Source organism: Dendropsophus ebraccatus, chromosome 14 (assembly GCF_027789765.1).
Source record: "Dendropsophus ebraccatus isolate aDenEbr1 chromosome 14, aDenEbr1.pat, whole genome shotgun sequence".
Taxonomy (NCBI): Eukaryota; Metazoa; Chordata; class Amphibia; order Anura; family Hylidae; genus Dendropsophus; species Dendropsophus ebraccatus.
Window position 1 is genome coordinate 77,675,676 of NC_091467.1, and position 22,173 is coordinate 77,697,848.

At 55.5% G+C, this 22,173-nt stretch overlaps 1 protein-coding gene across 2 annotated transcripts in view; it reads left to right on the forward strand.

Annotated features, from left to right (window-relative positions):
- ELMO2 (engulfment and cell motility 2) overlaps positions 1–22,173 on the forward strand; it is a 115,576-nt gene that overhangs the window by 36,694 nt on the left and 56,709 nt on the right. The window contains exons 6-13 of one of the 2 annotated variants that reach the window (XM_069953779.1): positions 1,238–1,419; positions 5,693–5,792; positions 13,310–13,461; positions 13,601–13,679; positions 15,381–15,416; positions 15,605–15,655; positions 16,152–16,274; positions 20,613–20,747. In XM_069953779.1, coding sequence (XP_069809880.1) covers positions 1,238–1,419; positions 5,693–5,792; positions 13,310–13,461; positions 13,601–13,679; positions 15,381–15,416; positions 15,605–15,655; positions 16,152–16,274; positions 20,613–20,747 — 858 coding nt within the window. The remainder of the gene's footprint in view (positions 1–1,237; positions 1,420–5,692; positions 5,793–13,309; positions 13,462–13,600; positions 13,680–15,380; positions 15,417–15,604; positions 15,656–16,151; positions 16,275–20,612; positions 20,748–22,173) is intronic. The other variant, XM_069953780.1, reaches the window with a different exon arrangement.

Consider the following 22,173-nt stretch of genomic DNA (forward strand, 5'->3'; position numbering starts at 1 on the left):
AACCGAGCATCAGTATGGGGAAGAAAGGTGATTTGAGGCCTTTGAACGTGGCATGGTTGTTGGTGCCAGAAGGGCTGGTCTGACTATTTCAGAAACTGCTGATCTACTGGGATTTTCACGCACAACCATCTCTAGGGTTTACAGAGAATGGTCCGAAAAAGAAAAACCATCCAGTGAGCGGCCGTTCTGTGGGCGGAAATGCCTTGTTGATGCCAGAGGTCAGAGGAGAATGGGCGGACTGGTTCCAGCTGATAGAAAGGCAACAGTGACTCAAATAGCCAACCGTTACAGCCAAGGTAGGCCGAAGAGCATCTCTGAACGCACAGTACGGCCAACTCTGAGGCAGATGGGCTACAGCAGCAGAAGACCACACCGGGGGCCACTCCGCTCAGCTAAGAACAGGAAACTGAGGCTACAATTTGCACAAGCTCATCGAAATTGGACAGTAGAAGATTGGAAAAACGTTGCCTGGTCTGATGAGTCTCGATTTCTGCTGCGACATTCGGATGGTAGGGTCAGAATTTGGCCTCAACAACATGAAAGCATGGATCCATCCTGCCTTGTATCAACGGTTCCGGCTGGTGGTGGTGGTGTCATGGTGTGGGGAATATTTTCTTGGCACTCTTTGGGCCCCTTGGTACCAATTGAGCATGGTTGCAACGCCACAGCCTACCTGAGTATTGTTGCTGACCATGTCCATCCCTTTATGACCACAATGGACCCAACATCTGATGGCGACTTTCAGCAGGATAATGCGCCATGTCATAAAGCTAGAATCATCTCAGACTGGTTTCTTGAACATGACAATGAGGTCACTGTACTCCAATGGCCTCCACAGTCACCAGATCTCAATCCAATAGAGCATCTTTGGGATGTGGTGGAACGGGAGATTGGCATCATGGATGTGCAGCCGACAAATCTGCGGCAACTGTGTGATGTCATCATGTCACTATGGACCAAAATCTCTGAGGAAGCTTCCAGCACCTTGTTGTATCTATGCCACCAAGAATTGGGGCAGTTCTGAGGGCAAAAGGGGGTCCAACCTGTTACTAGCATGGTGTACCTAATAAAGTGGCCGGTGAGTGTGTGTGTATATATATTTTTATATAGTGTGTGTTTATATAGTGTGTGTTTATATATATATATATATATATATATATATATATATATATGTGTGTGTAGGAGTCCTCTCTCCAGGGTGTGGCTGTCTCTGACTCTTTGCTCTCCTCCCTGTCAGTCCCGGGCAGCGCGGCAGCTTCTGGAGAGGATCCAGTGTTCCAGCATGGACTCGCGGCTGGACGCCATGAAGGAGCTGGCTAAGCTCTCCGCAGACACTACATTTGCTACAGAGTTCATCAATATGGATGGAGTGACCGTCCTCACCCGCCTGGTGGAAGGAGGCACCAAGCTGCTGTCACAGTCAGTATCCTACCCATCATCCTCTGCTCCCCGCGCTCTATAATAGTTATATCACACACCTAGCATGGGGGTATAGGAAGAGCACAGTGCTCCTGTATGACCGCTCTCTCAGCTCCTGTATGTCTGTATGACTGCTCTCTCAGCTCCTGTATAGCTGTATGACCGCTCTCTCAGCTCCTGTATGTCTGTATGACCGCTCTCTCAGCTCCTGTATAGCTGTATGACCGCTCTCTCACCTCCTGTATGTCTGTATGACCGCTCTCTCACCTCCTGTATGTCTGTATGACCGCTCTCTCACCTCCTGTATGTCTGTATGACCGATCTCTCAGCTCCTGTATGTCTGTATGACCGCTCTCTCAGCTCCTGTATAGCTGTATGACCGCTCTCTCACCTCCTGTATGTCTGTATGACCGCTCTCTCAGCTCCTGTATGTCTGTATGACCGCTCTCTCAGCTCCTGTATAGCTGTATGACCGCTCTCTCACCTCCTGTATGTCTGTATGACCGCTCTCTCACCTCCTGTATGTCTGTATGACCGATCTCTCAGCTCCTGTATGTCTGTATGACCGCTCTCTCAGCTCCTGTATAGCTGTATGACTGCTCTCTCAGCTCCTGTATGTCTGTATGACCGCTCTCTCAGCTCCTGTATGTCTGTATGACCGCTCTCTCAGCTCCTGTATGTCTGTATGACCGCTCTCTCAGCTCCTGTATGACCGCTCTCTCAGCTCCTGTATGTCTGTATGACCGCTCTCTCAGCTCCTGTATGTCTGTATGACCGCTCTCTCAGCTCCTGTATAGCTGTATGACCGCTCTCTCAGCTCCTGTATAGCTGTATGACCGCTCTCTCAGCTCCTGTATGTCTGTATGACCGCTCTCTCAGCTCCTGTATGTCTGTATGACCGCTCTCTCAGCTCCTGTATGTCTGTATGACCGCTTTCTCAGCTCCTGTATGATCGCTCTCTCAGCTCCTGTATGTCTGTATGACCGCTCTCTCAGCTCCTGTATGTCTGTATGACCGCTCTCTCAGCTCCTGTATAGCTGTATGACCGCTCTCTCACCTCCTGTATGTCTGTATGACCGCTCTCTCAGCTCCTTTATGACCGCTCTCTCAGCTCCTGTATGTCTGTATGACCGCTCTCTCAGCTCCTGTATGTCTGTATGACCGCTCTCTCAGCTCCTTTATGACCGCTCTCTCAGCTCCTGTATGTCTGTATGACCGCTCTCTCAGCTCCTGTATGTCTGTATGACTGCTCTCTCAGCTCCTGTATAGCTGTATGACCGCTCTCTCAGCTCCTGTATAGCTGTATGACCGCTCTCTCAGCTCCTGTATGTCTGTATGACCGCTCTCTCAGCTCCTGTATGTCTGTATGACCGCTCTCTCAGCTCCTGTATAGCTGTATGACCGCTCTCTCAGCTCCTGTATGTCTGTATGACCGCTCTCTCAGCTCCTGTATAGCTGTATGACTGCTCTCTCAGCTCCTGTATGTCTGTATGACCGCTCTCTCAGCTCCTGTATAGCTGTATGACCGCTCTCTCAGCTCCTGTATGTCTGTATGACCGCTCTCTCAGCTCCTGTATGTCTGTATGACCGCTCTCTCAGCTCCTGTATGTCTGTATGACCGCTCTCTCAGCTCCTGTATGTCTGTATGACCGCTCTCTCAGCTCCTGTATGTCTGTATGACCGCTCTCTCAGCTCCTGTATGTCTGTATGACCGCTCTCTCAGCTTCTGTATAGCTGTATGACCGCTCTCTCAGCTCCTGTATGTCAGTATGACCGCTCTCTCAGTTCTTGTATGACCACTCTTTCTGCTCCCAGACGCCTGTATGACCGCTTGCTCGGCTCCCGGACGCCTGGGTGACTGCTTTCTCGTCTCTGGACACCTGTGTGACCGCTTGCTCAACTCCCGTGTGACCGCTCACTCGGCTCACTCGCTCTGCTCGCTGACGCCAGTGCAACCGCTCGCTCAGCTCCTGTGTGACCGCTCGCTCAGCTCCTGTGTGACCGCTCGCTCGGCTCCTGTGTGACCGCTCGCTCGGCTCCTGTGTGACCACTCGCTCTGCTCCTGTGTGACCGCTCGCTCTGCTCCCGGACGCCTGTGTGACCGCTTGCTCGGCTCCCGTGTGACTGCCCGCTCAGCTCCTGGACGCCTGTGTGACTGCCCGCTCGGCTCTTGTGTGACTGCTCTCTCAGCTCCTGTGTTACCGCTTGCTCGGCTCCTGGACGCCAGTGTGACCGCTTGCTCGGCTCCTGGACGCCAGTGTGACCACTTGCTCGGCTCCCGGAGGCCAGTGTGACCGCTCGCTCGGCTCCTGTGTGACCGCTCGCTCGGCTCCTGCATGCCAGTGTGACCACTTGCTCGGCTCCTGGACGCCAGTGTGACCGCTTGCTCGGCTCCTGTGTGACTGCTCGCTAGGCTCCCGGATGCCAGTGTTACTGCTCGCTCGGCTCCTGTGTGACCGCTCGCTAGGCTCCTTGTAACCGCTCGCTAGGCTCCTTGTAACCGCTCGCTCGGCTCCTGTGTGACTGCTCGCTCGGCTCCTGTGTGACCGCTCGCTCGGCTCCTGTGTGACCGCTCGCTCGGCTCCCGGATGCCAGTGTGACTGCTTGCTCGGCTCCTGTGTGACCGCTCGCTTGGCTCCCGGACGCCTGTGTGACTACTTGCTCGGCTCCTGTGTGACCGCTCGCTTGGCTCCCAGATGCCAGTGTGACTGCTTGCTCGGCTCCTGTGTGACCGCTCGCTTGGCTCCCGGATGCCAGTGTGACTGCTTGCTCGGCTCCTGTGTGACCGCTCGCTTGGCTTCCGGATGCCTGTGTGACTGCTTGCTCGGCTCCTGTGTGACTGCTTGCTCGGCTCCAGTGTGACTGCTCGCTCGGCTCCCGGATGCCAGTGTGACTGCTTGCTCGGCTCCAGTGTGACCTCTCGCTCGGCTCCCAGATGCCAGTGTGACTGCTTGCTCGGCTCCTGTGTGACTGCTTGCTCGGCTCCTGTGTGACCTCTTGCTCGGCTCCCGGATGCCAGTGTGACTGCTTGCTCGGCTCCTGTGTGACCTCTCGCTCGGCTCCCGGATGCCAGTGTGACTGCTTGCTCGGCTCCAGTGTGACCTCTCGCTCGGCTCCCAGATGCCAGTGTGACTGCTTGCTCGGCTCCTGTGTGACTGCTTGCTCGGCTCCTGTGTGACCTCTTGCTCGGCTCCCGGATGCCAGTGTGACTGCTTGCTCGGCTCCTGTGTGACTGCTTGCTCGGCTCCCGGATGCCAGTGTGACTGCTCGCTCGGCTCCCGGATGCCAGTGTGACTGCTTGCTCGGCTCCCGGATGCCAGTGTGACTGCTTGCTCGGCTCCAGTGTGACTGCTCGCTCGGCTCCCGGATGCCAGTGTGACTGCTTGCTCGGCTCCTGTGTGACCGCTCGCTTGGCTCCCGGACGCCTGCGTGACTGCTTGCTCGGCTCCTGTGTGACCTCTCGCTCGGCTCCCGGATGCCAGTGTGACTGCTCGCTCGGCTCCTGTGTGACTGCTTGCTCGGCTCCTGTGTGACCTCTCGCTCGGCTCCCAGATGCCAGTGTGACTGCTTGCTCGGCTCCTGTGTGACTGCTCGCTCGGCTCCTGTGTGACTGCTTGCTCGGCTCCTGTGTGACCGCTCGCTCGGCTCCCGGATGCCAGTGTGACTGCTTGCTCGGCTCCTGTGTGACCGCTTGCTCGGCTCCCGGATGCCAGTGTGACTGCTTGCTCGGCTCCTGTGTGACCGCTCGCTCGGCTCCCGGATGCCAGTGTGACTGCTTGCTCGGCTCCTGTGTGACTGCTTGCTCGGCTCCTGTGTGACCTCTCGCTCGGCTCCCAGATGCCAGTGTGACTGCTTGCTCGGCTCCTGTGTGACTGCTCGCTCGGCTCCTGTGTGACTGCTTGCTCGGCTCCTGTGTGACCGCTCGCTCGGCTCCCGGATGCCAGTGTGACTGCTTGCTCGGCTCCTGTGTGACCGCTTGCTCGGCTCCCGGATGCCAGTGTGACTGCTTGCTCGGCTCCTGTGTGACCGCTCGCTCGGCTCCCGGATGCCAGTGTGACTGCTTGCTCGGCTCCTGTGTGACTGCTTGCTCGGCTCCTGTGTGACCTCTTGCTCGGCTCCCGGATGCCAGTGTGACTGCTTGCTCGGCTCCCGGATGCCAGTGTGACTGCTTGCTCGGCTCCCGGATGCCAGTGTGACTGCTTGCTCGGCTCCAGTGTGACCGCTCGCTTGGCTCCCGGACGCCTGTGTGACCGCTCTCTCTATCTTCTCTCAGTTACAGTGAGATGTTAGCCTTTACGCTGACCGCCTTCTTGGAATTAATGGATCATGGCATTGTTTCTTGGGACATGGTGTCTCTGACCTTTATAAAACAGGTGAGTCACAGTGTGAGAGTCTATACGCTATATACCCTACATTGTATACACAATGTACACAACATTTTATTGTAATTTCTAGATAAATATACATAGAGCAGTAATAAAGCTGTCAGTATAGAAGTCACATGACCAAACAAGATGGAGTGCAGTACCTACAGGGGTATACAGAAAAATACTATATATCACAGGGACCTTAGAAACCTTAACATTCATACACTCTCTGCCTCCCCCATGCCACTCTCCACCATATACTCTCTGCCTCCCCCCTGCCACTCTCCACCATATACTCTCTGCCTCCCCCATGCCACTCTCCACCATATACTCTCTGCCTCCCCCCTGCCACTCTCCACCATATACTCTCTGCCTCCCCCCTGCCACTCTCCACCATATACTCTCTGCTTCCCCCATGCCACTCTCCACCATATACTCTCTGCCTCCCCCCTGCCACTCTCCACCATATACTCTCTGCCTCCCCCCTGCCACTCTCCACCATATACTCTCTGCCTCCCTCCTGCCACTCTGAACACGACACTCTGCCACTCTGAACACAACGCATCCACAGACAGCCCTGGCACCCCGACCTAACAAACCATCAGCCCTGGCACTCCGACCTAACCAACCATCAGCCCTGGCACCCTGACCTAACCAACCATCAGCCCTGGCACCCCGACCTAACCAACCATCAGCCCTGGCACCCCGACCTAACCAACCATCAGCTCTGGCACCCCGACCTAACCAACCATCAGCTCTGGCACTCTGACCCAACCAACCATCAGCCCTGGCACTCTGACCTAACCAACCATCAGAAAAAAGAAAAAAATTGGTCAGCTCTCCTAGAACACTGTTCACACCAGGCAAGAACACGCTGCCGAAATTGTAAACACACAAAAACACAGAAAAATGCAACAGCTCACCGCAACAGCAAGGTACAGACCCACCATATACATGAAAATAGTTAAAAGCAGCCCCCCCCCCCCCAACTGGCAAAAAAAATACCCACAAAATTAACCAACCATCAGCCCTGGCACCCCCGACCTAACCAACCATCAGCCCTGGCACCCCCGACCTAACCAACCATCAGCCCTGGCACCCCGACCTAACCAACCATCAGCCCTGACACCCCGACCTAACCAACCATCAGCCCTGACACCCCGACCTAACCAACCATCAGCCCTGACACCCCGACCTAACCAACCATCAGCCCTGACACGGGGTCACCTTTAACTCTGCCCTGTCTTTTAAACCACATATTTAGGCCCTGACCACCTCCTGCCGCCTTCACCTCAAAAACATATCCAGAATCCGCTCTTTTCTCACCCCTGACTCCACCAAACTGCTGGCCCATGCTCTCATTATCTCCCGCTTGGACTACTGTAACATTCTCCTCTCCGGTCTCCATCTAACTCCCTTGCTCCCCTCCAGTCTATCCTTACCTCTGCTGCCCGAATAATCCACCTTTCCTCTCGCTTTGCCTCTGCCTCTCCCCTCTGCCAATCCCTCCACCGGCTCCCATTGCCGAAAGTATTTGATTTAAACTGTTGACCATGATGTACACGGCCGTCCACACCCTGTCCCCTCCGCACATCTCTGACCTGATATCCCGCTACCGTCCCTCACCCAACCTTCCATCCTCCAGTGACCTCCGTCTGTGCTCCCCCCTTGTTCGTACCTCACACAACCGCCTCCAAGACTTTGCCCGACCTCCCCCATACTCTGGAACTCGCTACGCCGACACATCCAGCTCTCACTACTCCGACACATGCGGCCCTCACTGCCCCGACACATCCGCCCCTCACTGCCCCGACACATCCGGCCCTCACTGCCCCGACACATCCGGCCTTCACTGCCCCGACACATCCGGCCCTCACTGCCCCGACACATCCGGCCCTCACTGCCCCGACACATCCGCCCCTCACTGCCCCGACACATCCGGCCCTCACTGCCCCGACACATCCGCCCCTCACTGCCCCGACACATCCGGCCCTCACTGCCCCGACACATCCGCCCCTCACTGCTCCGACACATCCGGCCCTCACTGCCCCGACACATCCGCCCCTCACTGCTCTGACACATCCGCCCCTCACTGCCCCGACACATCCGCCCCTCACTGCCCCGACACATCCGGCCCTCACTGCCCCGACACATCCGGCCTTCACTGCCCCGACACATCCGGCCCTCACTGCCCCGACACATCCGGCCCTCACTGCCCCGACACATCCGCCCCTCACTGCCCCGACACATCCGGCCCTCACTGCCCCGACACATCCGCCCCTCACTGCTCCGACACATCCGCCCCTCACTGCCCCGACACATCCGGCTCTCACTGCCCCGACACATCCGGCTCTCACTGCCCCGACACATCCGCCCCTCACTGCCCCGACACATCCGCCCCTCACTGCCCCGACACATCCGCCCCTCACTGCCCCGACACATCCGCCCCTCACTGCCCCGACACATCCGCCCCTCACTGCCCCGACACATCCGGCCCTCACTGCCCCGACACATCCGGCCCTCACTGCCCCGACACATCCGCCCCTCACTGCTCCGACACATCCGGCCCTCACTGCCCCGACACATCCGCCCCTCACTGCTCTGACACATCCGCCCCTCACTGCCCCGACACATCCGCCCCTCACTGCCCCGACACATCGGCCCCTCACTGCCCCGACACATCCGCCCCTCACTGCCCCGACACATCCGCCCCTCACTGCCCCGACACATCCGGCCCTCACTGCCCCGACACATCCGCCTCTCACTGCCCCGACACATCCGCCTCTCACTGCCCCGACACATCCGGCCCTCACTGCCCCGACACATCCGGCCCTCACTGCCCCGACACATCCGGCCCTCACTGCCCCGACACATCCGGCCCTCACTGCCCCGACACATCCGCCTCTCACTGCCCCGACACATCCGCCTCTCATCCACCATCAGGTCCTTCAAAAGTAACCTAAAAACCCATCTCTTCAAACTAGGCTACAACCTATAATAACTCTGCATCACACTGGCCGCACTTTACCTCCTGTTTCTCACCCATTACCTTATAGATTGTAATACCTGGCGGGCAGGCTCCTCTCTCCCTATGTAATACCTGGCGGGCAGGCTCCTCTCTCCCTATGTAAGCCCTGGCGGGCAGGCTCCTCTCTCCCCATGTAACCCCTGGCGGGCAGGCTCCTCTCTCCCTATGTAACCCCTGGCGGGCAGGCTCCTCTCTCCCTATGTAATACCTGGCGGGCAGGCTCCTCTCTCCCTATGTAACCCCTGGCGGGCAGGCTCCTCTCTCCCTATGTAACCCCTGGCGGGCAGGCTCCTCTCTCCCTATGTAATACCTGGCGGGCAGGCTCCTCTCTCCCTATGTAACCCCTGGCGGGCAGGCTCCTCTCTCCCTATGTAATACCTGGCAGGCAGGCTCCTCTCTCCCTATGTAATACCTGGCGGGCAGGCTCCTCTCTCCCTATGTAATGCCAGGCGGGCAGGGTCCTCTCTCCCTATGTAATACCTGGCAGGCAGGCTCCTCTCTCCCTATGTAATACCTGGTGGGCAGGCTCCTCTCTCCGTATGTAAGCCCTGACGGGCAGGCTCCTCTCTCCCTATGTAATACCTGGCGGGCAGGCTCCTCTCTCCCTATGTAATCCCTCGCGGGCAGGCTCCTCTCTCCCTATGTAATACCTGACGGGCCGGCTCCTCTCTCCCTATGTAATACCTGGCGGGCAGGCTCCTTTTTCCCTAAGTAATCCCTCGCGGGCAGGCTCCTCTCCCCCTATATAAGCCCTTGCGGGCAGGCTCCTCTCTCCCTATGTAATACCTGGCGGGCAGGCTCCTCTCTCCCTATGTAATACCTGGCAGGCAGGCAGGCTCCTCCCTCCCTATGTAATACCTGGCGGGCAGGCTCCTCCCTCCCTATGTAATACCTGGCGGGCAGGCTCCTCCCTCCCTATGTAATACCTGGCGGGCAGGCTCCTCTCTCTCTATGTAATCCCTGGTGGGCAGGCTCCTCCCTCCCTATGTAATGCCTGGCGGGCAGGCTCCTCTCTCCCTATGTAATACCTGGCGGGCAGGCTCCTCTCTCTCTATGTAATCCCTGGCGGGCAGGCTCCTCCCTCCCTATGTAATGCCTGGCGGGCAGGCTCCTCTCTCCCTATGTAATACCTGGCGGGCAGGCTCCTCTCTCCCTATGTAAGCCCTGGCGGGCAGGTTCCTCTCTCCCTATGTAATACCTGGCAGGCAGGGTCCTCTCTCCCTATGTAATACCTGGCGGGCAGGCTCCTCTCTCCCTATGTAATACCTGGCGGGCAGGCTCCTCTCTCCCTATGTAATACCTGGCGGGCAGGCTCCTCTCTCCCTATGTAAGGCCTGGCGGGCAGGCTCCTCTCTCCCTATGTAATACCTGGCGGGCAGGCTCCTCTCTCCCTATGTAATACCTGGTGGGCAGGCTCCTCTCTCCCTATGTAATACCTGGCGGGCAGGCTCCTCTCTCCCTATGTAATACCTGGCGGGCAGGCTCCTCTCTCCCTATGTAATACCTGGCGGGCAGGCTCCTCTCTCCCTATGTAATACCTGGCGGGCAGGCTCCTCTCTCCCTATGTAATACCTGGCGGGCAGGCTCCTCTCTCCCTATGTAATACCTGGCGTGCAGGGTCTTCTCTCCCTATGTAAGGCCTGGGGGGCAGGCTCCTCTCTCCCTATGTAATACCTGGCGGGCAGGCAGGCTCCTCTCTCTCTATATAATACCTGGCGGGCAGGCTCCTCTCTCCCTATGTAATACCTGGCGGGCAGGCTCCTCTCTCCCTATGTAATACCTGGCGGGCAGGCTCCTCTCTCCCTATGTAATACCTGGCGGGCAGGCTCCTCTCTCCCTATGTAATACCTGGCGGGCAGGCTCCTCTCTCCCTATGTAATCCCTGGCGGGCAGGCTCCTCTCTCCCTATGTAATACCTGGCGGGCAGGCACCTCTCTCCCTATGTAATACCTGGCGGGCAGGCTCCTCTCTCCCTATGAACCAGTCTGCCATTTGCCTTCATGTAATGTGTCCTGATCTTGTTCTGTTCCTGTTTGTTACCCCTGTTGCCTGTATAGTGCTCTGGAATTAAGGGCGCTCTATACATAAATAATATTATTATTATTATTATTATTATTATTATTATTATTATCACATACCTGAAAAGTAAATCAATGTATAATATGTATACAATTCAGTGTAACTAACTAGTAAATGGTGTGCCTCGCTGTGCCCTGTTGTGCCTCCCTGTGCCCCGTTGTGCCTGGCTGTGCCCCGTTGTGCCTCCCTGTGCCCCGTTGTGCCTCCCTGTGCCCCGTTGTGCCTCCCTGTGCCCCGTTGTGCCTCCCTGTGCCCCGTTGTGCCTCGCTGTGCCCTGTTGTGCCTCCCTGTGCCCCGTTGTGCCTCCCTGTGCCCCGTTGTGCCTCCCTGTGCCCCGTTGTGCCTCCCTGTGCCCCGTTGTGCCTCCCTGTGCCCCGTTGTGCCTCCCTGTGCCCCGTTGTGCCCCGCTGTACCCTGTTGGGCCTCCTCATCACCTATAACACAGAATTGTCAGCCAAAAGACAGCCGATGGAAATCCTCCTAACCGTGCAGAGGAGTTATAGGGGAACCCCGGCATATACCATACATCTGAACTGAACTGGTGTCACAAAATTACTTGTTTATATGTGAGATCTTTAAATTCAATGTAAGAATCTCCAGTCTTCCAGTACTTATCAGCTGCTGTATGTCCTGCAGGAAGTGGTGTATTCTCTCCAGTCTGACACAGTGCTCTCTGCTGCCACCTCTGTCCATGTCAGGAACTGTCCAGAGCAGGAGCAAATGCCCATAGAAAACCTCTCCTGCTGATTTGAAAAAAAATATTTTGCTGGAGTTCCCCTCTAAGATGATAAGCTCTGGCTTATGCAGACTAATAGTGTGTAAGCTGATGCATGAGAGCAGGGCCCTCACTCCTCATGTATGAATAATTATATGTATAGCTCTGTAACATCTATTTATGTTTATGTATGTCCCCCCAGAATTATTATTATTATTATTATTAATAATAATAATAATAATAATAATAATAATAATAATAATATTATCCTGCAGGCAGGTGGGTGTACACCGCTGGCTTCCTGCAGGCAGGTGGGTGTGCCCCGCTGGCTTCCTGCAGGCAGGTGGGTGTGTCCCGCTGGCTTCCTGCAGGCAGGTGGGTGTGCCCCGCTGGCTTCCTGCAGGCAGGTGGGTGTGTCCCGCTGGCTTTCTGCAGGAAGGTGGGTGTGCCCCACTGGCTTCCTGCAGGCAGGTGGGTGTGTCCCGCTGGCTTCCTGCTGGCAGGTGGGTGTGTCCCGCTGGCTCCCTACAGGCAGGTGGGTGTGCCTCACTGGCTTCCTGCAGGCAGGTGGGTGTTCCCCACTGGCTTCCTGCAGGCAGGTGGGTGTGTGCTGCTGGCTTCCTGCAGGCAGGTGGGTGCTGCTGGCTTCCTGCAGGCAGGTGGATGTCCCCCTCTGGCTTCCTGCAGGCAGGTGGGTGCTGCTGGCTTCCTGCAGGCAGGTGGATGTGTGCTGCTGGCTTCCTGCAGGCAGGTGGATGTGCCCCGCTGGCTTCCTGCAGGCAGGTGGGTGCTGCTGGCTTCCTGCAGGCAGGTGGGTGTGTGCTGCTGGCTTCCTGCAGGCAGGTGGGTGTGTGCTGCTGGCTTCCTGCAGGCAGGTTAGTGTGTGATGCTGGCTTCCTGCAGGCAGGTTGGTGTGTGATGCTGGCTTCCTGCAGGCAGGTTGGTGTGTGATGCTGGCTTCCTGCAGGCAGGTTGGTGTGTGCTGCTGGCTTCCTGCAGGCAGGTTGGTGTGTGCTGCTGGCTTCCTGCAGGCAGGTTGGTGTGTGATGCTGGCTTCCTGCAGGCAGGTTGGTGTGTGATGCTGGCTTCCTGCAGGCAGGTTGGTGTGTGCTGCTGGCTTCCTGCAGGCAGGTAGGTGTGTGATGCTGGCTTCCTGCAGGCAGGTTGGTGTGTGCTGCTGGCTTCCTGCAGGCAGGTTGGTGTGTGATGCTGGCTTCCTGCAGGCAGGTTGGTGTGTGATGCTGGCTTCCTGCAGGCAGGTTGGTGTGTGCTGCTGGCTTCCTGCAGGCAGGTTGGTGTGTGATGCTGGCTTCCTGCAGGCAGGTTGGTGTGTGCTGCTGGCTTCCTGCAGGCAGGTTGGTGTGTGATGCTGGCTTCCTGCAGGCAGGTTGGTGTGTGCTGCTGGCTTCCTGCAGGCAGGTTGGTGTGTGCTGCTGGCTTCCTGCAGGCAGGTGGGTGTGTGATGCTGGCTTCCTGCAGGCAGGTGGGTGCTGCTGGCTTCCTGCAGGCAGGTGGGTGTGTGATGCTGGCTTCCAGCAGGCAGGTGTGTGTGTGCTGCTGGCTTCCTGCAGGCAGGTTGGTGTGTGATGCTGGCTTCCTGCAGGCAGGTGTGTGTGTGCTGCTGGCTTCCTGCAGGCAAGTGGGTGTGCCCATTATTATTATTATTATAATTAATAATAATATCTCCCTCTTTCTCTCCAGATCTGTGGCTATGTGTCCCAGCAGTCAGTGGACGTCTCCATTCTGCAGCGCTCTTTGGCCATTTTAGAAAGTATGGTATTGAATAGCCAGGCTCTGTACCATAAGATCGCCGAGGAGATCACTGTGGGACAGCTCATCTGCCACCTGCAAGTGTAAGTCTTCTGCCCTTTCCGTCTACGTGTCTGTCCGCCTGGTAAGCGGTCCAGTGTCCGCCATTCCATGTCTGCTCGGTGCGTCGTCTTTTTTCCGCTCAGTCTGTGTCTGATCTGCTGTTTCTCTCCTCTTGCACAGCTGTAACCAGGAGATCCAGACATACGCTATTGCACTCATCAACGCCCTGTTCCTGAAGGCTCCAGAGGATAAGCGACAGGTGGGTGTGTGCTGCTGGCTTCCTGCAGACAGGTTGGTGTGCCTTGCTGGCTTCCTGCAGGCAGGTGGGTGTGCCCCGCTGGCTTCCTGCAGACAGGTGGATGTACACCGCTGGCTTCCTGCAGGCAGATGGGTGTGCCCCGCTGGCTTCCTGCAGGCAGGTGGGTGTGCCCCGCTGGCTTCCTGCAGGCAGGTGGGTGTGCCCCACTGGCTTCCTGCAGGCAGATGGGTGTGCCCCGCTGGCTTCCTGCAGGCAGGTGGGTGTGCCCCACTGGCTTCCTGCAGGCAGATGGGTGTGCCCCGCTGGCTTCCTGCAGGCAGGTGGGTGTGCCCCACTGGCTTCCTGCAGGCAGGTGGGTGTACACCACTGGCTTCCTGCAGGCAGGTGGGTGTGTCCCACTGGCTTCCTGCAGGCAGGTGGGTGTTCCTCGCTGGCTTCCTGCAGGCAGGTGGGTGTGCCCCGCTGGCTTCCTGCAGACAGGTTGGTGTGCCTTGCTGGCTTCCTGCAGACAGGTTGGTGTGCCTTGCTGGCTTCCTGCAGGCAGGTGGGTGTGCCCCGCTGGCTTCCTGCAGACAGGTGGATTTACACCGCTGGCTTCCTGCAGGCAGATGGGTGTGCCCCGCTGGCTTCCTGCAGGCAGGTGGGTGTGCCCCGCTGGCTTCCTGCAGGCAGGTGGGTGTGCCCCGCTGGCTTCCTGCAGGCAGGTGGGTGTGCCCCCCTGGCTTCCTGCAGGCAGGTGGGTGTGCCCCGCTGGCTTCCTGCAGGCAGGTGGGTGTGCTCCGCTGGCTTCCTGCAGGCAGGTGGGTGTGCCCCGCTGGCTTCCTGCAGACAGGTTGGTGTGCCTTGCTGGCTTACTGCAGACAGGTTGGTGTGCTTTGCTGGCTTCCTGCAGGCAGGTGGGTGTGCCCCGCTGGCTTCCTGCAGACAGGTTGGTGTGTGCTGCTGGCTTCCTGCAGACAGTTTGGTGTGCTTTGCTGGCTTCCTGCAGGCAGGTGGGTGTGCCCCGCTGGCTTCCTGCAGACAGGTGGATTTACACCGCTGGCTTCCTGCAGGCAGGTGGGTGTGCCCCACTGGCTTCCTGCAGGCAGGTTGGTGTGTGCTGCTGGCTTCCTGCATGCAGGTGGGTGTGCCCCGCTGGCTTCCTGCAGGCAGGTGGGTGTGCCCCGCTGGCTTCCTGCAGGCAGGTGGGTGTGTGCTGCTGGCTTCCTGCAGGCAGGTTGGTGTGTGCTGCTGGCTTCCTGCATGCAGGTGGGTGTGCCCCGCTGGCTTCCTGCAGGCAGGTGGGTGTGCCCCGCTGGCTTCCTGCAGGCAGGTGGATGTGCACCGCTGGCTTCCTGCAGGCAGGTGGATGTGCACCGCTGGCTTTCTGCAGGCAGGTGGGTGTGCCCCGCTGGATTCCTGCAGGCAGGTGGGTGTGCCCCGCTGGTTCCCTGCAGGCAGGTGGGTATGTCCCGCTGGCTCCCTGCAGGCAGGTGGGTGTGTCCCGCTGGTTCCCTGCAGGCAGATGGGTGTGTCCCGCTGGTTCCCTGCAGGCAGGTGGGTGTGTCCCGCTGGTTCCCTGCAGGCAGGTGGGTGCATCCCGCTGGCTTCCTGCAGGCAGGTCAGGGCTCTGTGTCTGTGCGTTCTCTCATGTAATGATCGGCTTTGGTCGCTGTCTGCTCCTAACTCCCATCTCTGCTTGTGTTTGTGTGCGGGGTGCAGGAGAAGCCCCACAGTCTCATGGAGGTCCCTGTTAGTGTGAGTACCACCTGTGAGAGGTTCTCCTCCTCCTCCTCCACTTCCTCCCCATCGATTCTCTTTCTACCTTTGCTCTTAGTGATTGTCCCTCAGTGATTCCGAGCTTTCTTCTCTCCCACGCGACACTTTCCCTCCTTTTGTTGAGTGTTTGTGCGTCTCACAGCTTATCTTTCCTCTCACTTGTGTAGGAGATGGCGAACATCTTTGTACAGAAGCATCTCCGCTCCATCATCCTTAATGTAAGTAATGGGAAACAAAGGGATTGTCCTGGCTCAGAACAACAAGGCCAACTTCCTCCAGTAACAGCGCTTCTCCTGTCCTCAGGTTGTGTACGGTATAGCAGCTCAGTTCTATTAAAGTGAATGGAGCTAAAGTGTAATACCGCACACAGCCTAAGGACAGGGGTGGCGCTGTTTCTGTAAGAGAGTTGCTGTGTATTCCTGATAACCTTTATAATGGTGACACGGATATTGTTAGCGGCTGCTGTCTGATGTAACACTGGCTGATAGTGGGGTCATCCATCGTCCACCCCAGGGTATGGATGGTAGAAGCCCCCCTTATTCCCACCCATAGCCCGGGGGAGATGATGCAAAAATGGCTGACTATCGGCAGTGGTCGCTCCATCTTGTGTAATCCGTCTTACTGACCCCGCCTCTCATCGCGTCTCCAATCCTTCAGCTGTAATACCGATATTTATCACCGATATATGTACCGTTTCTTGTTTGCCTCATCCAGCATATTATCCGAGGAAATCGACCCATCAAGACAGAAATGGCACATCAGCTGTATGTGCTGCAGGTGCTGACCTTTAACCTTCTGGAGGAACGGATGATGACTAAGATGGACCCCAATGACCAGGTGCCGTAACTGCGTACAGTCATTTCCATCCACACAGCAGTATATAAAGGCTTGTTCTTGTATATCAGTGTCAGCAGCTGAGGGTGTCAGAGGTAACGATTGTGTCAGAGGTAACGGTAGTGTCAGAGGTAATAATGGTGCCGCTCACTGATGGTGTCAGAGGTAACGATTGTGTCAGAGGTAACGATTGTGTCAGAAGTAACGATTGTGTCAGAGGTAACGATTGTGTCAGAGGTAACGGTAGTGTCAGAGGTAACAATGGTGCCGCGCACTGATGGTGTCAGAGGTAACAATGGTGCTGCTCACTGATGGTGTCAGAGGTAACAATGGTGCCGCGCACTGATGGTGTCAGAGGTAACAATGGTGCCGGTCACTGATGGTGTCAGAGGTAACAATGGTGCCGCTCACTGATGGTGTCAGAGGTAACAATGGTGCCGCTCACTGATGGTGTCAGAGGTAACGATGGTGCCGCTCACTGATGGTGTCAGAGGTGACAATGGTGCCGCTCACTGATGGTGTCAGAGGTAACGATGGTGCCGCTCACTGATGGTGTCAGAGGTAACGATGGTGCCGCGCACTGATGGTGTCAGAAGTAACAATGGTGCCGCTCACTGATGGTGTCAGAGGTGACAATGGTGCCGCTCACTGATGGTGTCAGAGGTGACAATGGTGCCGCTCACTGATGGTGTCAGAGGTAACGATGGTGTCAGAGGTAACGATGGTGTCAGAGGTAACGATGGTGTCAGAAGTAACAATGGTGCCGCTCACTGATGGTGTCAGAGGTAACGATGGTGTCAGAGGTAACGATGGTGTCAGAGGTAACGGTAGTGTCAGAGGTAACAATGGTGCCGCGCACTGATGGTGTCAGAGGTAACGATGGTGTCAGAGGTAACGGTAGTGTCAGAGGTAACAATGGTGCCGCGCACTGATGGTGTCAGAGGTAACAATGGTGCCGCTCACTGATGGTGTCAGAGGTAACAATGGTGCCGCGCACTGATGGTGTCAGAGGTAACAATGGTGCCGGTCACTGATGGTGTCAGAGGTAACAATGGTGCCGCTCACTGATGGTGTCAGAGGTAACAATGGTGCCGCTCACTGATGGTGTCAGAGGTAACGATGGTGCCGCTCACTGATGGTGTCAGAGGTAACGATGGTGCCGCTCACTGATGGTGTCAGAGGTGACAATGGTGCCGCTCACTGATGGTGTCAGAGGTAACAATGGTGCCGCTCACTGATGGTGTCAGAGGTAACGATGGTGTCAGAAGTAACAATGGTGCCGCTCACTGATGGTGTCAGAGGTAACGATGGTGTCAGAGGTAACAATGGTGCCACTCACTGATGGTGTCAGAGGTAACGATGGTGCCGCTCACTGATGGTGTCAGAGGTAACGATGGTGCCGCTCACTGATGGTGTCAGAGGTAACGATGGTGCCGCTCACTGATGGTGTCAGAGGTAACGATGGTGTCAGAAGTAACAATGGTGCCGCTCACTGATGGTGTCAGAGGTAACAATGGTGCCACTCACTGATGGTGTCAGAGGTAACGATGGTGCCGCTCACTGATGGTGTCAGAGGTAACGATGGTGCCGCTCACTGATGGTGTCAGAGGTGACAATGGTGCCGCTCACTGATGGTGTCAGAGGTGACAATGGTGCCGCTCACTGATGGTGTCAGAGGTAACGATGGTGTCAGAGGTAACAATGGTGCCACTCACTGATGGTGTCAGAGGTAACGATGGTGCCGCTCACTGATGGTGTCAGAGGTAACGATGGTGTCAGAGGTAACAATGGTGCCACTCACTGATGGTGTCAGAAGTAACAATGGTACCGCTCACTGATGGTGTCAGAGGTAACGATGGTGTCAGAGGTAACAATGGTGCCACTCACTGATGGTGTCAGAGGTAACGATGGTGCCGCTCACTGATGGTGTCAGAGGTAACGATGGTGCCGCTCACTGATGGTGTCAGAGGTAACGATGGTGCCGCTCACTGATGGTGTCAGAGGTAACGATGGTGTCAGAAGTAACAATGGTGCCGCTCACTGATGGTGTCAGAGGTAACAATGGTGCCACTCACTGATGGTGTCAGAGGTAACAATGGTGCCACTCACTGATGGTGTCAGAGGTAACAATGGTGCTGCTTACTGATGGTGTCAGAGGTAACAATGGTGCCGCTCACTGATGGTGTCAGAGGTAACAATGGTGCCGCTCACTGATGGTGTCAGAGGTAACAATGGTGCTGCTCACTGATGGTGTCAGAGGTAACCATGGTGCCGCTCACTGATGGTGTCAGAGGTAACAATGGTGCTGCTCACTGATGGTGTCAGAGGTAACCATGGTGCCGCTCACTGATGGTGTCAGAGGTAACCATGGTGCCGCTCACTGATGGTGTCAGAGGTGACAATGGTGCTGCTCACTGATGGTTTCAGAGGTAACAATGGTGCCGCTCACTGATGGGTCTGTCCTGCTGCTGATGGAGAAACAGATTGCTGAACTCAGGGAGACCAACCAAACGACAACACTGCCGGCTGCTAGTGAAAGCGCTCAATGCAGTGGAGTCCTAGGTGCATTGGGAAACATGAATATGCACATGAATGTTCACAGGGGGCAATGCACCTAGGACTCCACTGCATTGAGCGCTTTCACTAGCAGCTGGCAGTGTTGTCATTTGGCTGGTCTCCCTGAGATCAGTGATCTGTTTCTCTTATGGCTCTACTAGGTATTGCTCCCACCTAGCCAGAATCCTGCTCCACACTGATGAGGGGCAACACCCCGAAGCAGCTGTATGTGGATGGTTACCTAGCCTTGGTTTATCCCTTGTCATTACACTGACTTATAGGGCCACTTAATATGGTGGTTTTGGTGGTTTCCTAACAGGAGCCGCCACTTGGCTGGGGCCTTCCCGGAGGGATATCTGGCTAGTCCTGGGTTTTGAGACTGCTGAGAATGAGGCTCCACAGGCTCTTCTTTTGCATACTGCTGCTGATGGGTCTGTCCTGCTGCTGATGGGTCTGTGCTGCTGCTAATGGGTCTGTGCTGCTGCTGATGGGTCTGTGCTGCTGCTGATGGGTCTGTGCTGCTGCTGATGGGTCTGTGCTGCTGCTGATGGGTCTGTCCTGTTGCTGCTGCTGATGGGTCTGTCCTGTTGCTGATGGGTCTGTCCTGTTGCTGATGGGTCTGTCCTGTTGCTGATGGGTCTGTCCTGTTGCTGATGGGTCTGTCCTGTTGCTGATGGGTCTGTCCTGTTGCTGATGGGTCTGTCCTGTTGCTGATGGGTCTGTCCTGTTGCTGATGGGTCTGTGCTGCTGATGGGTCTGTGCTGCTGCTGATGAGTCTGTGCTGCTGATGGGTCTGTCCTGTTGCTGATGGGTCTGTCCTGTTGCTGATGGGTCTGTCCTGTTGCTGATGGGTCTGTCCTGCTGCTGATGGGTCTGTGCTGCTGCTGATGGGTCTGTGCTGCTGCTGATGGGTCTGTGCTGCTGCTGATGGGTCTGTGCTGCTGCTGATGGGTCTGTCCTCTTGCTGATGGGTCTGTCCTGTTGCTGATGGGTCTGTCCTCTTGCTGATGGGTCTGTCCTGTTGCTGATGGGTCTGTCCTGTTGCTGATGGGTCTGTGCTGCTGATGGGTCTGTGCTGCTGATGGGTCTGTGCTGCTGCTGATGGGTCTGTGCTACTGATGGGTCTGTGCTGCTGCTGATGGGTCTGTGCTGCTGCTGATGGGTCTGTGCTGCTGCTGATGGGTCTGTCCTGCTGCTGATGGGTCTGTGCTGCTGCTGATGGGTCTGTGCTGCTGCTGATGGGTCTGTGCTGCTGCTGATGGGTCTGTCCTGCTGCTGATGGGTCTGTGCTGCTGCTGATGGGTCTGTGCTGCTGCTGATGGGTCTGTCCTCTTGCTGATGGGTCTGTGCTGCTGATGGGTCTGTGCTTCTGCTGATGGGTCTGTGCTACTGATGGGTCTGTGCTGCTGCTGATGGGTCTGTGCTGCTGCTGATGGGTCTGTGCTACTGATGGGTCTGTGCTGCTGCTGATGGGTCTGTGCTGCTGCTGATGGGTCTGTCCTGCTGCTGATGGGTCTGTGCTGCTGCTGATGGGTCTGTGCTGCTGCTGATGGGTCTGTGCTGCTGCTGATGGGTCTGTCCTGCTGCTGATGGGTCTGTGCTACTGATGGGTCTGTGCTGCTGCTGATGGGTCTGTGCTGCTGCTGATGGGTCTGTGCTGCTGCTGATGGGTCTGTCCTGCTGCTGATGGGTCTGTCCTCTTGCTGATGGTTTCCCTTTGTGTTTTCTATGTCTGACCTCTCTTCTTCTGACTGTAATGGTTTTCTTTCTTCTGGATTTCATCAGGCTCAGAGAGACATCATATTTGAGCTGAGAAGAATCGCATTTGATGCAGATTCTGACGGCAGCGGAGTGTCCGGCAGCGGAACTGAAAAACGCAAAGCAATGTACAGCAAGGACTACAAGATGCTGGGCTTCACAGTGAGTGAGAGATATATAGTCTGTATATATGATGTATCCCTAATCAGTAAATACATACGTTGTATGGCGCTAGTGCGGCAGTGGGTAGCCTGCTGCTATGGATGTAAAGAAGGGTCCCCTCTCCTTAACCCCTTAGGGACCCAGCCTGTTTGGACCTTAATGACCAGGCTCCTTTTTTCAAAATCTGACCTGTCTCACTTTATGCTCTTATAGCTCAGTGATGCTGTAACGTATGCTAGCGAATCTGAGATTGTTTTTTTGTAACATATGGTACTTTATGTTAGTGGCAAAATTTGGTCACTGTCTTGTGTGTTTTTTGTGAAAAACATCAAAATATCATGAAAAATTTGCACTTTACAAACTTTGAAATTCTCTGCTTCTAAAAAAAGAAAGTCGTATCACATAAATTAGTTAGTAAGTCACATTATCAATATGTCCTCTTTATTCTGGCTTCATTTTGTAAACATATTTCACTTTTTTAGGGTGTTACGGGGCTTAGAAATGTATCAGCAAATTATGAAATTTTCATAAAATTTCCAAAACTGATTTTTTTTTTTAGGGACCAGTTCTTTTTTTAAGTTGATTTAGGAGGCTTGTATACTGGAAACCCCCATAAGTGACCCCATTTTGGAAACTAGACACCTTAAAGAATTAATCTAGGGGTATAATGATCATTTTAACCCTACAGGGGCTGGAGGAAAGTATTCACCATTAGGCCGGAAAAAAATGGAAAATAGAAATTTTCCAATAATATATTTGTTCGGATTAAAGTATCTCCTTTTCATAATAAACATGAGAGAAAATGCACCCAAAATTTTGTAACGCAGGTTCTCCTGAGTACAATGGTACCCCATATGTGGGCGTAAACCACTGTATGGGCACACAGCCGGGCTCAGAAGCAAGGGAGCGCCAATTAGCATTTCCAGTTCAGATGTTGCTGAAGAAGTTTCTGAGCGCCAGGTGCGTTTGCAGAGCCCCTGTAGTGTCAGCAGAATAGAACCCTCCCAAAATTCACCCCATTTTGGAAAGTACACCCCTCAAAGAATACATCTTGGGGTAGGATGAGCATTTTGACCCCACAGGTATTAGAGGAAAGTATTCAAAATTAGACAGTAAAAATGAAAAAATAGAATTTTTCCAATAATATGTTCGTTTAGTTAGAAATTTCTCAATTTCATGAGGAAGAGGGGAAAAAAGCACCTTAACATATGTAACACAGGTTCTCCTGAGTAGAACGGTACCCCAGATGTGGGCATAAACCATTGTATGGGCACACAGCCGGGCTCAGAAGGAAGGGAGCGCCAATTAGCATTTTCCGTGCATGATTTTTCTGAAGAAGTTTCTGAGCGCCAGGTGCGTTTGCAGCGCCCCTGTAGTATCAGCAGAATAGAACCCCCCCAAACGTCACCCCATTTACGAAAGGGCA